Genomic DNA, 15409 nt, shown 5'->3' with positions numbered 1-15409 from the left:
ATACTTCCCGTTTTCTATGTGGCCGTGACCCTGGTTGGGAAACTCTTGGAGGTGGCTTCTTGGGGTAGTTTTAAAAGTATCCAAAGAAAATGTATACTTAGTAATATCTTCAGAGCGCATGTTTCAAATCGTGCCGGCAAACTTGTGCATAGTTTTGTTTATTTCCTTTTCATGCTTCAATCCATCTAGTGTGTGAAAAATTAATGAATAATTATTTCAACAGGAATTAATCATATCAGTTGAATGAAATTAATTTACACGTAATGTTAGGGTTTGTTATAACCAAACACCACATCGCATGGCTATATACGGATATGATTACGTAAAGTAACCTCGGATAATGTTTGGAATCGTTCATGGCATTGGCTTGAATGTGGATTAGTTTGTGCGTACGACGACGGTAAACGGAAAGTGGTTGAATCAAGTTCTATCCCTAAATGATGAAGAAGATATTCAGCAAAGTCATAACTCATCATTCGGAAGAGCCAGGTAAGATAGGGGATTTCCCCTGCCAAAATATAAAACTACTTATGATTGAGAGAGAGAGAGAGAGAGAGAGAGAGAGAGAGAGAGAGAGAGAGAGAGAGAGACGTGGGAAATACCGGGTACTCAATTATTTTTCCCCTATCCGGTGCAAAGACAAGACATCCTGTATTTGGAAAATATACCTTTCTTAATTTAGCGTATGGTAATTTTTTTTATTACATGTACGTTATTTTTCATACAAATTATTATTATTATTATTATTATTATTTGCTAAGCTACAACCCTAGTAGGAAAAGCAGGATGCAATAAGCCCAGGGACCCCAACAGGGGAAATAGTCCAGTGAGGAAAGGAAACAAGGTAAAATAAAATATTGTAAGGAAAGTAACATTAAAATAAATATTTCCTATATAAACTATAAATACTTTTAACAAAATAAAAGGAAGAGAAATTAGAATAGTGTGCCCAAATACCCTCAAGCAAGAGAACTCTAACTAAGACAGTGGAAAACCATGGTACAGAGGCTATGGCACTACCCAAGATTAGAGAACAATGGTTAGATTTTGGAGTGTCCTTCTCCTAGAAGAGCTGCTTACCAAAGCTAAAGAGTCTTTTCTACCCTTACCAAGAGGAAAGTAGCCACCGAACAATTACAGTGCAGTAGTTAACCCCTTGGGTGAAGAAGAATTGTAAGGTAATCTCAGTGTATAAAGACAGGAGAATCTGTATAGAATAGGCCAGACTATTCATTGTATGTGTAGGCAAAGTGAAAGAACCGTAACCAGAGAGAAGGATCCAATGTACTACTGTCTGGCCAGTCAAAGTACCCCATAACTCTCATCTTCCCCACCGTTACATTAAGGGGTCGGTTGCCTGATGCGTCCTCTCCAATGCATTCTCTTCTACCAAGCCTCTTTTCTCCATATCATCCTTCACCTCATCTCTCCATCTAATTCTCTGCCTCCCTCTTGATCTTCCCTTACATGCTCCTCCCAAGCACTCCTCACTCCCTCCCCACCATCCAACCTTAACACATGCCCACACCATCTCAGTCGTGACACTCATATCATCTCAGTAATCTTTACTACACCTGCCATTTCTTCTTATTTCGTCATTTTCCAATCTTTCAAACAGTGATATTCTAATAATCCACCTTGGCATTCTCATCTCTGTTCTCTCAGTTTTGCTTCCTCTTTTCGTTTTAAAGCTCAAGTTTCTGATCCATACATATATGTCTTTTCTTGTATTGTGATCACGATTGCTAGATATTATTTTCATCAAGGTTAAGATAATTGCATCCATACGTTGAGTATACTGTATATAATTTAGAATAGAACACTCTCTCTCTCTCTCTCTCTCTCTCTCTCTCTCTCTCTCTCTCTCTCTCCTCTCTCTCTCTCTCTCTCTCTCTCTCTCTCTCTCTCACTAACTATTATTTATACAAATTTGAATTTGATTTTTGATGTTGAATTATTTCATCAAAGTGGACCAGTGTTGATCCGTTTTTTTTTTTTTTTTATTTGTTTTTAGAACCATATTTCATGGAATATTTATTTTTCATTCACACAAATGTGGCTTGATTATAGGACTTGAGATTGAAAATATAGAATATATGATCTCTTAAGAATTACTTTAATAGCGGCTCATAATTCTTTATGGTTATGACATATGAAATATTTAATATAGTGAATTTTGAGATTATTTTAATAGCGTTTCATGGAATTCTTATAATTGGGTGATGTTACTTTTCCAGGCATCTGAAGTGTTTTTGCTCGTATAAGTAATTCTTTCCACAAATGGAATTCATTTTAGATATTAAAAAAAAAAATGACGATGGTAGAGACTAATGACCTCCGCCAAAGAAGTTGGAAGGAGGTTATGTTATTGCCACTGTTTGCGTTTGTAATTTGTGTGTGTGTGTGTTTGTTTGTGAACAGCTTCCTGACCACAATTCTAATCGTGGAAATGATTAAATTTTGGAAGATCAATGTCAAAGGTCAAGGTCACGGGGAAGCAAAATGTCCAATTCACACAATCAGCCATAATTTGGACTTCAAACTTGGTTCATATTTGAGTGTGTGAAAATCCACACAAATTAATGCATGCTAGTGAGTGCCCCTCAAGTTTTAGGACTGGTATCATGAATATTTATAGCCCAATGATCGTGTACCTAATATATATATATATATATATATATATATATATATATATATATATATATATATATATATATATATATATGCGTAAAAATCACAGGAAAACGTGATGCTCAGATGCAGAAGAACCACAGGGAAAATGAAAAAACAAAATATACGATTAAGTCCTGGCTAGTTTCGTGATACTTCTTCAGAGGACTGAAGAAACTAGTCAGGACTTAATCGTACATTTCGTATTTTCATTTTCCCTGTGGTTCTTCTGCATATATATATATGTGTATATATATATATATATATATATATATATATATATATATATATATATATATATATATATATATATATAAATCCAAAACAAAGATATGCTAACATTCATAAGTGTATCGCACGAATACGTTTCGTTGTAACCTCCTCCATGGGTGAAACAGTTCGATACCGACCGGAAATATTCAAAGCTTTGACGTTGAATAATTAGTTTCAAAGTCTCAATATTAGATGCCTATTGCCCACTTTGTTGCTGAGTTAGTTATTAGCGTTGGGATTAGACTTGCGACCAATGCTTCTCCTATTCTCCCCCCGTCGAAGTAGCGGTGTTAATAAAGCATTGTAAATGACAGTTGTGTGGTGTCAGTTTGAGAGAGAGAGAGAGAGAGAGAGAGAGAGAGAGAGAGAGAGAGAGAGAGAGAGAGATGCTAATTTCAATTTCTAAAGAAACTCTTTTGAGTAGTTAGGAACAACACCAGCATTAAAAAAATTTTTAAATTGTATGAGAGAGAGAGAGAGAGAGAGAGAGAGAGAGAGAGAGAGAGAGAGAGAGAGAGAGAGAGAGAGAGAGATGGGAATTTCAATTTCTAAAGAAACTTTTAAGTAGTTAGGAATAACACCTGCATTAATTTTTTTTAAATTGTATTAGAGAGAGAGAGAGAGAGAGAGAGAGAGAGAGAGAGAGAGGAGAGAGAGAGAGAGAGAGAGAGAGAGAGAGAGATGGAGATGGGAATTTCAATTTCTAAAGGAACTTTTAAGTAGTTAGGAATAACACCTGCATTAATTTTTTTTTAAATTGTATGAAAGAGAGAGAGAGAGAGAGAGAGAGAGAGAGAGAGAGAGAGAGAGAGAGAGAGAGAGAGAGAGAGATATGGGAATTTCAATTGCTAAAGAAACTCTTTTTAGTTAGGAACAATATCTGCATTAATTTTTTTAAATTGTATGAGAGAGAGAGAGAGAGAGAGAGAGAGAGAGGAGAGAGAGAGAGAGAGAGAGAGAGAGAGAGAGAGATGGGAATTTCAATTTCTAAAGAAAGTCTTTTAAGTAGTTAGGAACGACACCTGCATTAATTTCATTAAATATTATTATTTTTTTAATGTTATGTTTTATGATATATTTTGCTATAAAAAATGAATTTTTGTTGATTTGTTTGTGAGAATTTCTATTTCGAAAGAAACTCTTTTAGGAAATTAGAACAGAGCTTGCATTAAATTTTTTAAATTGTATTTTTTACTCATATTCTATATCAGATTTTAGTAGTAAAATGCCCCCTTCTCTCTCTCTCTCTCTCTCTCTCCTCTCACTCTCTCTCTCTCTCTCTCTCTCTCTCTCTCTCTCTCATAGATTTGCATCCTTTATATGGCGTTGTGTATTTTAGAAACTGCCATGATCTCTTTAGTGAAACGGAATGCAGAGCCATTACTTCAGACAGGTTTTTTTTTTCACAAGTTGTTTTGGTAGTCAGGATTGTTCCATGACTTGCCTTAACGGGATAGATTTGGGTCTTGTTTGAATAGTCTTTCCTATTTTGTTTATCATTTATAAAAACTCATGTTTTCGTGTTTTGGGTCAAATCAGTTCTGAAGTATTTTTAAATGTGTTTTTAACCATATTAAAAATTTTAATGTTCTATCTTAAATCAACCTTGGCGAAAACTTAAGGTACAAAATTTGCGTGTTTTTACCCATGATAAAATTTTTAAATTTCAATCTTAAATCAACCTTGGCGAAAATTTAATGTACAAAATTTGCGTGTTTTTAACCTTGGTAAAATTTTTAAAGTTCAATCTTGAATGAACCTTAACGAAAATTTAATGTACAAAATTTGCGTGTTTTTATCCATAGTAAAATTTTTAAAGTTCAATCTTAAATAAACCTAGGCGAAAATTTATTGTACAAAATGTACAATTTCTTATTTAAAAGCAATATGTTTCACCTGAATTATAAGCAGAGAAAGTATATTTGAAACGATTTTTAACCAAAGTAACATTTTTAAAGTTCAATTCTATATAAACCTTGGCGAAATTTTGAAGTACAAAATTTTTAATTGCTTGTTTTTATAAGCAAAGCCTCGTTTGTAATATATTGCACCACCAGGAATATAAGTTTGGGAAAATTATTGGGATAAATTTACCGAACTGAAATGCACGCTATAGCAGCATTCCATATTACCACTACCAAAAAAAAAAAAAAAAAAAAAAAAATAATAATCACACCTTAAATTGTGCCTATTAAATTTCAGTGCCGAGATCATATTCCATTGGAATACCTCATTTGCCTTTTATACGGCGGTAAAGGGTACACTATAAAGTTTATGAGTCATTTAGGTTATCACATCCCAATGTACTTGTTAGTTGTTTCCATCATAACAAATTGTTATTATTATTATTATTATTATTATTATTAGCTAAGCTACTACCCTAGTTGGAGAAGCAAGATGCTATAAGCCCAAGGGCCCCAACGGGAAAAAATAGCCCGGTGAGGAAAGGAAATAAACTATTAAGAGAAGTAATGATCAATTGATAATAAATATTGAAAGGAAATAAATAAACTGCAAGCGAAGTAATGAAAAATTAATATAAAATAGTTTGAGAACAATAACAGTTCATATATAAACTACAAAGACTTATATCAGCCTGTTCACCTTAAACATATTCACTGCAAGTTTGAGCTTTAAATTAATTTTGTTAACGTAGGCAAGATTAAGTAAATAATAATAATAATTATAATAATAATAATAATAATAATAATAATAATAATAATAATCTTTATTTCAGCAAAAGCCATATACAGAGTTACAATAAGGCTACAGTGATCTTACACTTTTGACATCGGTAAAAAAAAAAGAAAGATGAGATATGCAATAATAACAGTGAAATATTATAAACATCATTTAGCAGGTTGACCACAGAGTTCTAAGGTCTGGGTAACAAAATCACAATAGAATTAACGCTTAACAATGATGATAACATACATAACAGCAAACAAAAAGAGAGGGAGAAAGAAAAAAATGAATTGGAAATCTCCATATTGCTGTATATAATCACTCGTACACAATTACCTTAGAGATAAGTATGTTTAACCAAAGCACGCAAATGTATATCTTTAATTTCTGATCACAGCAGAATCAAGCTAATATATTCTTTAACCAATTTAACATCGGTGAAGAAAAAGAGTTCTCTTGCACACTATTCAATCCTATTTCTCTTCTTCTTGTTTTGTTAAAGTTTTCATAGTTTATATTGGAGATATTTTTTTAGTGTTACTGGTCTTTAAGTATTTTATTTTTCCTTGTTTCCTTTCCTTACTGGGCTATTTTCCCTGTTGGAGCCCCTGGGCTTATAGCAGTCTGCTTTTCCAACTAGGGTTGTAGCTTAGCAATTAATAATGATAATAATAATGAGGAAATTCACCTCCATAAGGTAAAACAACGTCTGGCATGGGCGTACCAAAAAGTAGTGGTGTTTAAAAAAAAAAAAAAAATCTATTCAGCGCAGGAGAGAGATGGGTCGGGGGTCTGTGTGTGTGCTTGAGTTGGTAACAGTGCAAAGAGTGTTCGGAGTTAGCTGTGGGAAATCTGTCCAGTCATTGTTGCCTCCAAGGCTCTCAAATGCAGAATACATTCCGCTCCTACCTCCTCCTCCTCCCTTCCCCCCCCCCTTCTCTCTCTTCCTCTCCCTCCTTATTCTCCGGCCGTCCTCACTATACCTTCTTTTACTTCCTTCATCATCATTGTTTTCTGCTTTCTTCGCCTGTGTTTTGCATTGAGTTTTACACCGTTTTTCTGATCATGAACGCCCGATTAGTTGTTTTGAAATGTTTGTTGGCGTTGGAAAAAATAAACTATTCGTCTTTTGAGTTAAATTACTTTATGTATCCATTGTTTATTACACTATCGTCTTTAAAATGTTATTATACTGTCATTTAAAATAGTGGACAGAAGTATTATTATTATTATTATTATTATAATTGTTGTTATTATTATTATTAACTAAGCTACAAACCTAGTTGAAAAAGCAGGGTGCTATGAGCCCAAGGGCTCCAACAGGGGAAAACAGCCCTTTGACGAAAGGAAATAAACTACAAAAAAGAGTAATTAACAATTAAAATAACATATTTAAGAACAGTACCAACACTAAAATAGATTTTTTATAGATAAACTATAAAAAAGAGACTGATGTCAGCCAGGTCATTCATTTTCACGAGTCCCCAACGAATAAAGTGCACATAATTTCCCCCCCCCCCTTTTTAGAGAACATATAATTAACTCCTGCTCGTTGATTGGCTAAATTTCTCCTTAAAGAATCCAGCCTTTCCGAACGGTGCTCAGCCAGCTTTAAACGGCATTAGATGCTTTCATGGAAGACCTTTATTTCACCTTAAGGTCATAAATTCCTGCGCGTTGACTCACCTGTCTTAATATTTTTTTTTCTTTTTCTGAGTCCTGCGTCCTGCTCTTCTGTTCCCACCGAGCGGTGCCCTGGTCCAGTACCCCACCCACCCCCCTTACCATGGCCAGGACCTTGCCCCACTCACCGAAAACATTCTCTCTCTCTCTCTCTCTCTCTCTCTCTCTCTCTCTCTCTCTCTCTCTCTCTCTCTCTCATACTGGATAATGCTAAATCATTACAACAACCAATGCATCCATCTCTCTCTCTCTCTCTCTCTCTCTTGCTGGATAATGCTAAATTATATTATAACAACCAATGCCTCTCTCTCTCTCTCTCTCTCTCTCTCTCCTCTCATACTGGATAATGCTAAGTTATTACAACAACCAATGCATCTCTCTCTCTCTCTCTCTCTCTCTCTCTCTCTCTTCTCTCTCTCTCTCTCGTTTCCTTTAGGCTGCTGCTGGTCCTTGGGGTACATTGTGTTTGCATCTTTATGCATGTTGCCAATTCGACAAACTCTGTCGACAAAGATTCTCAGGTGCATTTGTTGTCTGTCGACAAACACACGAATATTTCACCTTTTTTTCGAAAGCCAATTATAACTTAGCAAATTTTCCTGTAATTTTATATTTGATATTCCATTGAATACATTAATGTTCATTACTTTTCTTAACCCCGAGTATTTGCAACTTCTTTCGAAGTCAATGACCTTAGATGTCAGGATTGCCAGAAAAATTAAAATCAATCAATCAATCGAAGTTTAGAATTATAACTTAGTAAATTTTCCTGTAATTTTTAGATTTGATATTCCATCAAATACATAAATATTTATTGCTTGCAAACACAAGTATTTCCATCTGTTTTCGAATTTCCAATCATAATTCGGCAAATTTCCCTGTAATTCAAAATTTCCAATAATAATCAGCAAATTTCCCTGTAATTTCAAAATTTCCTATGATAATTCAGCAAATTTTCCTGTAATTTCAAATTTCCAATGCTAATTCAGCAAATTTTCCTGTAATTTTAAAATTTCCAATGATAATTAAGCAAATTTTCCTGTAATTTCATATTTGGCAATCCATAAAATTCGTAAATATTCATTAGTACTCTCAAATATTTGCCTCCTGTAATAAAACAAATACAGCAAGCTCAACCCCCCCCCCAACCCCCCTCATACGCTACATGAAAATTCTCGCAAATATTCATTACAACGTTCAAATATTAGCCTCATGTATCGGAACAAATACAGCCGAACTGCATGAAAATTCAGTAGCTGTTTACAAGAAACGCTATGTCATCTATAATTGTGGTCATGAGCTTGGCAATGAACACTTTGTCACTTGTAACCTTGAGGACAGGGCATGTTAGCAAGGTTGCCTCCGCATGACCAGCAATTTTCTCCTCTTGGCTGCACAATGCATACCTTTCGCTTGGGATTATCCACAGCCTTGTACATATCGCGGACATTTGGTCAGGACTGGTTGCCTCGTGGGTTCCAAATGACGTCATCACTTGAGCTGCTGGTGAATTATCCATCACGCAGAGATTTACGAATTATTTCGTTTTTGACATATCTGGACGAAAATATGTTTGAAAAGGCCGGTAGATTTAAGAATTATTTTTAGTTTTGGACGAAAATTATGTTTGAAAAGGCCGATAGATTTAAGAATTATTTTTAGTTTGACATTTTGGGATGAAAAATTGTAATGTTTGAAATTACCGATATGATTTTTAAGGGGGAAAAATTAGAATGATGGATATCATAGGATGTTTGCATGTGTGTAAATATTTCTCATGATTATAATTACAGTAGGTGAACATTACATTGTTTTCTTTACGTCTTTAAACATAGTTAGTTTCATCATAATCATCATAATCATCATCATTACCTCCTACGCCTATTGACGCAAAGGGGCCTCGGTTAGATTTCACTAGTCGTCTCTATCTTGAGCTTTTAAATCAATACTTCTCCATTCATCATCTCACATTTCACGCTTCATAGTCCCTCATTCATGTAGGCCTGGGTCTTCCAACTCTTCTAGTGCCTTGTGGAACCCAGTTGAAAGTTTGGTGACCTAGTCTCTTTTGTGTGTGTGTGTGTATATTATATATATATATATATATATATATATATATATATATATATATATATATACATATATGTATATATATATAATATATATATATACAGTATATATATATATAGTATATATATATATATATATATATATATATATATATATATATATGTGTGTGTGTATGTGTATGCGCGTGTGTGTTTGTGTGTATTATACCCCCAGGATAACATACAAATGCTCAGTTAAGTATCCCTAAGCGAGAACATCAATATAACCATGTTGCCTCAGATTCGCTTTAAATTCTGTTGCACATAACTACCAACACCTGCTACGCTGGAATTACTAAAGTCGATTTTTTTTAGCGAGCCATATTTGCACCGACTCGCAGCGGTGCCCTTTTAGCTCGGAAAGTTTCCTGATCGCTGATTGGTCAGAATTATCTTGTCCAACCAATCAGCGATCAGGAAACTTTTTCGAGCTAAAAGGGCACCGCTGCGAGTCGGTGCAAATCTGCCTCGCTAAAAAAAATTGACTATAGTCGGTGAACTCCTTCAAGACATCTTTGTAACCTGAAGGACTAATTAACAGAAACAAGGTCCTAACTAAATCTCGAGCAATGCCGTAACGGTAAAACGGACTCGCATAAGGACGCACGCTTGCAATGACCCCCGGGCTTTTGCAGGGTGCTAAAATGTTCGGCAACTTGGGCCCAAAGACCATTTACCCCGTTTACTTCATGTATGCAGAGCGCCTCTGGTCCCTGCATACGACGAAGGGTCATTATCGCCTCCGGTAATTGCATGCGCGTAGTTAACTCCCAGGTTGGTGTCGAGCTCTTAAAAGCCATTTTTAACCTGGTAACTGATTTGCATTTAGGTGGGCTGGTGTAGTGTTTGGAGAGAGAGAGAGAGAGAGAGAGAGAGAGAGAGAGAGAGAGAGAGAGACGCATTGGTTGTTGTAGTATAACTTAACATTGTCCAGTATGAGAGAGAGAGAGAGAGAGAGAGAGAGAGAGAGAGACGCATTGATTGGTATAGTATAACGTAACATTGTCCAGTATGAGAGAGAGAGAGAGAGAGAGAGAGAGAGAGAGAGAGACAGAGACGCATTGGTTGTAGTATAACTTAACATTATCCAGTATGAGAGAGAGAGAGAGAGAGAGAGAGAGAGAGAGAGAGAGAGAGAGAGAGAGAGACGCATTGGTTGTTGTAGTATAACTTAACATTGTCCAGTATGAGAGAGAGAGAGAGAGAGAGAGAGAGGAGAGAGAGAGAGAGAGAGAGAGACGCATTGGTTGTTGTAGTATAACGTAACATTGTCTGTATGAGAGAGAGAGAGAGAGAGAGAGAGAGGAGAGAGAGAGAGAGAGAGAGAGAGAGAGAGAGAGAGAGAGCCATTGATTGGTGTAGCATAGCGTAACATTATTCAGTACAAAGTATAAAATATTTTGCAGGAGAGAGAGAGAGAGAGAGAGAGAGAGAGAGAGAGAGAGAGAGAGAGAGAGAGAGACGCATTGCTTATAGTATAGCGTCACGTTATCCAGTATGAGAGAGAGAGAGAGAGAGAGAGAGAGAGAGAGAGAGAGAGAGAGAGAGACGCATTGGTTGTAGTATAACGTAACATTGTCAGTATGAGAGAGGAGAGAGAGAGAGAGAGAGAGAGAGAGAGAGAGAGAGAGGCATCGGTTGTTGTAGTATAACGTAATACTGTCCAGTATGAGAGAGAGAGAGAGAGAGAGAGAGACGCATTGATTGGTATAGTATAACGTAACATTGTCCAGTATGAGAGAGAGAGAGACAGAGAGAGAGAGAGAGAGAGACACATTGGTTGTTGTAGTATAACGTAATACTGTCCAGTATGAGAGAGAGAGAGAAAGTGAGAGAGAGAGAGGGGGGGGGGGCATTGATTGGTGTAGTATAGCGTAACATTATTCAGTATAAAGTATAAAATATTTTGCAGGAGAGAGAGAGAGAGAGAGAGAGAGAGAGAGAGAGAGAGACGCATTGCTTATAGTATAGCGTCACGTTATCCAGTATAGTGTAGAAACGCGTATAATTACGCTTAATAGAGGCCCAGTACACAGGGCCTTCTCACCAAAATATTCAGATTATGAAAAATGTAACACGAAACCCGTTGTCTTTGCATCTGCATAACTCCATTATGAGTTATTTTTGTCTTCCACATTTTTTTGGAAAAGCTAGATATATTGTGACCATGGCCGTAGAAGATATTTTTTTCTTATCCGAATCAAAATGTAAGTAAATTTATTTTCAAAGTTCTAGTTCTAATTGGAAGATTCGTGGTATCTGAAGTATATTCGCTTGTATTTTGGTGTGGGATTTTTTTTCTCACAGGTGGCATGCTGTACATTGCCAATTATATTCCTCCTGCTATAAACTCTATGTGGTAAACTTACTTTTCGGAAAAAAGGAGATTGACGAATAAATATTTCAGGTTGCCGAGAGAGTTGTGTAGCTTTCTATTCAAGATTATCAATAGATTCGACTAGCTTTCTATTCAAGATTATTGATAGATTCGACTAGCTTTCTATTTATGATTATCGATAGATTCGACTAGCTTTCTATTTCAATTTTATCAATAGATTCGACTAGCTTTCTATTTAAGATTATCAATAGCTTCGACTAGTTTTCTATTTAAGATTACCAATAGATTCGACTGGCTTTCTATTTGATAAGATTACCAATAGATTCGACTGGCTTTCTATTTGATAAGATTACCAATAGATTCGACTAGCTTTTTATTTAAGATTACTAATAGATTCGACTGACTTTCTATTTGATAAGTTTACTAATAGATTCGACTAGCTTTTTTATTTAAGATTACTGATAGATTCGACTGGCTTTCTATTTGATAAGATTACCATTAGATTCGACTAGCTTTCGATTTAATAAGATTACCAATAGATTCGACTAGCTTTCGATTTAAGATTTCCAATAGATTCGACTAGCTTTCTATCTAAGATTACTAATAGGTTCGACTAGCTTTCTATTTAATAAGATTACCAATAGATTCGACTACCTTTCTATCTAAGATTACAAATAGATTCGTCTAGCTTTCTATTCAAGATTACAAATAGATTCGACAATCCTATATAATATGGTTGCCAATAGATTCGAGAAGCTTTCTATTTTAGATTACTAATAGATTCGACTGTGTTTCTGTTTTGAATTATCAAAACATTCGACTAGCCATCGATATCAAATTACTACAGTAAATGTTGAAGTTACTACTTCAAATTACGAGAGTCAACAAATATTTGATAAAGTCTATTAACGTCCAGGTGCAGATCAATTATTATTATTATTATTATTAGCTAAGTTACAACCCTAGTTGGAAAAGCAGGATGGTATAAGCCCAAGGGCTCCAACAGGGATGAATAACCCAGCGAGGAAAGGAAATAAACTACAAGAGAAAGTGATGAACAATTAAGATTAAATATTTCAAGAACACTAACAACATTAAAATAAAAAGTTAACTTTCTTCCTGCTTCAAATTATTATAAGAGTTCGCTGCATTAGTTATTTATTATAAAATCACTCCCAACACAAAAAAAGCTGTGAGGTTATGAGAAGTAGCATTTACAGAAGAAAGCAAGAACTGCGTTTGTTGAATCTTCCGACAGGGGTTTTTTAGTTATCGACTGTAACAGTTCATCTTGCCGTTTGTACCCTCTTTTATGTACCCTAGTGACTAGTTTTTCTAGTGTTTTATTTTTCTTTTGAGTGACCAGTTTTTCAATAGTATCTTTTTAAACCAGTATTTCTGTCGCATTTACTTAATTATACAATTTGTGATTTAGGAAATAGCCCGTCAGTGGTTAAACATATTTTTTTACATAAGTAATTAATGTTGAATATTTATTTAACAGGTAAAAAAGAACTAGGAATTAACTGCCCTGTCCCCCCCCCCAAAAAAAAAAAAAATACATGACATAAACTAGAAAGTACTCTGAGAGTGCAGACCTCCGCCACGGTAGTTTATTTCTCGAAACTAGCAAGCCTTTCCCAGAATCAATTTAGACCGTAGATGTATTTGAAGTCTGTGTAACAAGCATGTGCGAATTTTGGGTTAAGGTTTGGGTTAATTCGGTCGACCTTTTGCTCGACCTTGACCTTTGACCTAGGTCTTTCAAATTGAAAAATTTCCACGTCGTAGCATAATTATTAACCTCTGAAAGTTTCTCTACTACATGAGTAAAATTGTGGCCATGAAATTGTTCACAAACAGACAGAGGTGAAAATATAACTGCCACCCAACTTCGTTGGTGGGACTAAAAACTGATAAACTCGTTCGTTTTATTGACATAGATGCCTCCTGGTTAGTACAGTGGTAAAGTCTTCGCTTAGCATTCACATGGCAGCAGATCGATCCCAGCTCGGGACCGTGAGTTAAAGCTGTTTACTGGGGAGGCCACTGCTGTGGTTAGGCACCACAGTGGGGGTTGGGCTGGCCCGGCTGACGTTCTGGTGAGCATATATTCTGATGAAACGAACTTAAACTAGACACCTTTACCTTTACTTTATTTAAATATATATTATATATATACACTATATATATATATATATATATATATATATATATATATATATATATATATATATATATATATATATATATATATATATATATATACACTATATATATATATATATATATATATATATATATATATATATATATATATATATATATATATATATATACGAGACCGCGCGAAGGGAATAGAGCCGATAAGGCATCCAGATGCCGAGACAGAGCTCCATGTCCTATCATGCATTGCAAATCATGGCTTCTAACTTAGCAATTAGACTCCAGGGCTTCGGGAACACTCTGGGCCCTAGCTCATTTCCATACGGAACCTGTCTCCTTTACATTGAACAAAATTGACTCCATTTAGAGCGCCCTGTTATTAGTGAGTCACATATTTTAAAGGCAGCCGACGCATTGATTGACTGGAGAGAATTGCTTGGCGTCGCAAGCTAGGTCCGATACAATATTGGTAAAAACTCGTGATTTTAATCGGAAATTCTCCGTAAAATTATTCTGCTCTTGGCCGTATTTCAGTGAAATACAGGCGGCCGTAATTTTACCTTACTTTGTTATTATCTTTAGCGGATTGGTGACAATAATATCACTCCTTTATTTCCTTATTTCCTTTCCTCACTGGGCTATTTTTCCCTGTTGGAGCCCCTGGGCTTATAGCATCTTGCTTTTCCAACTAGGGTTGTAGCTTGGATAGTAATAATAATAATAATAATAATATATCTGGTTTTGAAACAGTAAACCTCCTGGAATAAATGTTGCCAGGCATTTACCGTTTTATCAATGCAAATTTTTAACAGTGTAGAATATTCAATTTTTATCTGCCCAAGGCCATTCTCTTAACTTCATTTCAATTCTCAACTTTATGAGTTTGAAAATTAAGGTGATAAATTCCCTCGTCTTCTATTTTATGTGCTGATTTGAAATTCAGATGTGTCCTGTTAATCTCTGCGCTGATAATACTTGGCGCTGTGTTTTTTTTTCGTCTGTCCTTGAGGCATGATAGCTTTCGTATCGTAAAGATTTAATGATATTTTGTAATATTACTTCCATTAGCGAACCCGTGTAAATTACAGGAAATGATATTTTCAATACTATTAGATCAGATTTGACTTGTATATATATTAAAAAAAAGAATTAGCAATACATGAATTGGGAAAACTATTTAAGATGTGCTTTGGTTAACTAATCCGAAGTCTAATGTCAATTTGTAAGAGTATACCATGAAATTATTTCCGTTTTCTTTAAAGCGTGACACACAAAATGAATAACACACACGCTATAGTATTAATATATAGATTACTTATACTCTATTTCTTTTTAGTGAGGCGCATTTGCACAGACTCGCAGCGGTACCCTTTTAGCTCGGAAAAGTTTCCTGCTATCTGATTGGTTAGAATTATCTTGTCCAACCAATCAGCGAGCAGGAAAATTTTCCGAGCTAAAAGGGCACCCCTGTGAGTCCGTGCAAATC

The 15409-nt window shown here is 35.3% G+C and overlaps 1 protein-coding gene across 1 annotated transcript in view; it reads left to right on the top strand.

The window, feature by feature from the left end:
• Positions 1-241: 241 nt before the first annotated feature.
• Positions 242-15409, top strand: part of LOC137641687 (caskin-2-like) — a 374688-nt gene continuing 359520 nt past the window's right edge. The window contains exon 1 of the mRNA XM_068374486.1: positions 242-489. Coding sequence (XP_068230587.1) covers positions 438-489 — 52 coding nt within the window. The 5' untranslated portion in view covers positions 242-437. The remainder of the gene's footprint in view (positions 490-15409) is intronic.

This window comes from Palaemon carinicauda, chromosome 5 (genome assembly GCF_036898095.1).
Source record: "Palaemon carinicauda isolate YSFRI2023 chromosome 5, ASM3689809v2, whole genome shotgun sequence".
Taxonomy (NCBI): Eukaryota; Metazoa; Arthropoda; class Malacostraca; order Decapoda; family Palaemonidae; genus Palaemon; species Palaemon carinicauda.
Note: the sequence above shows the minus strand (reverse complement) of the source record. Positions and strands in the feature narration are given on the sequence as shown.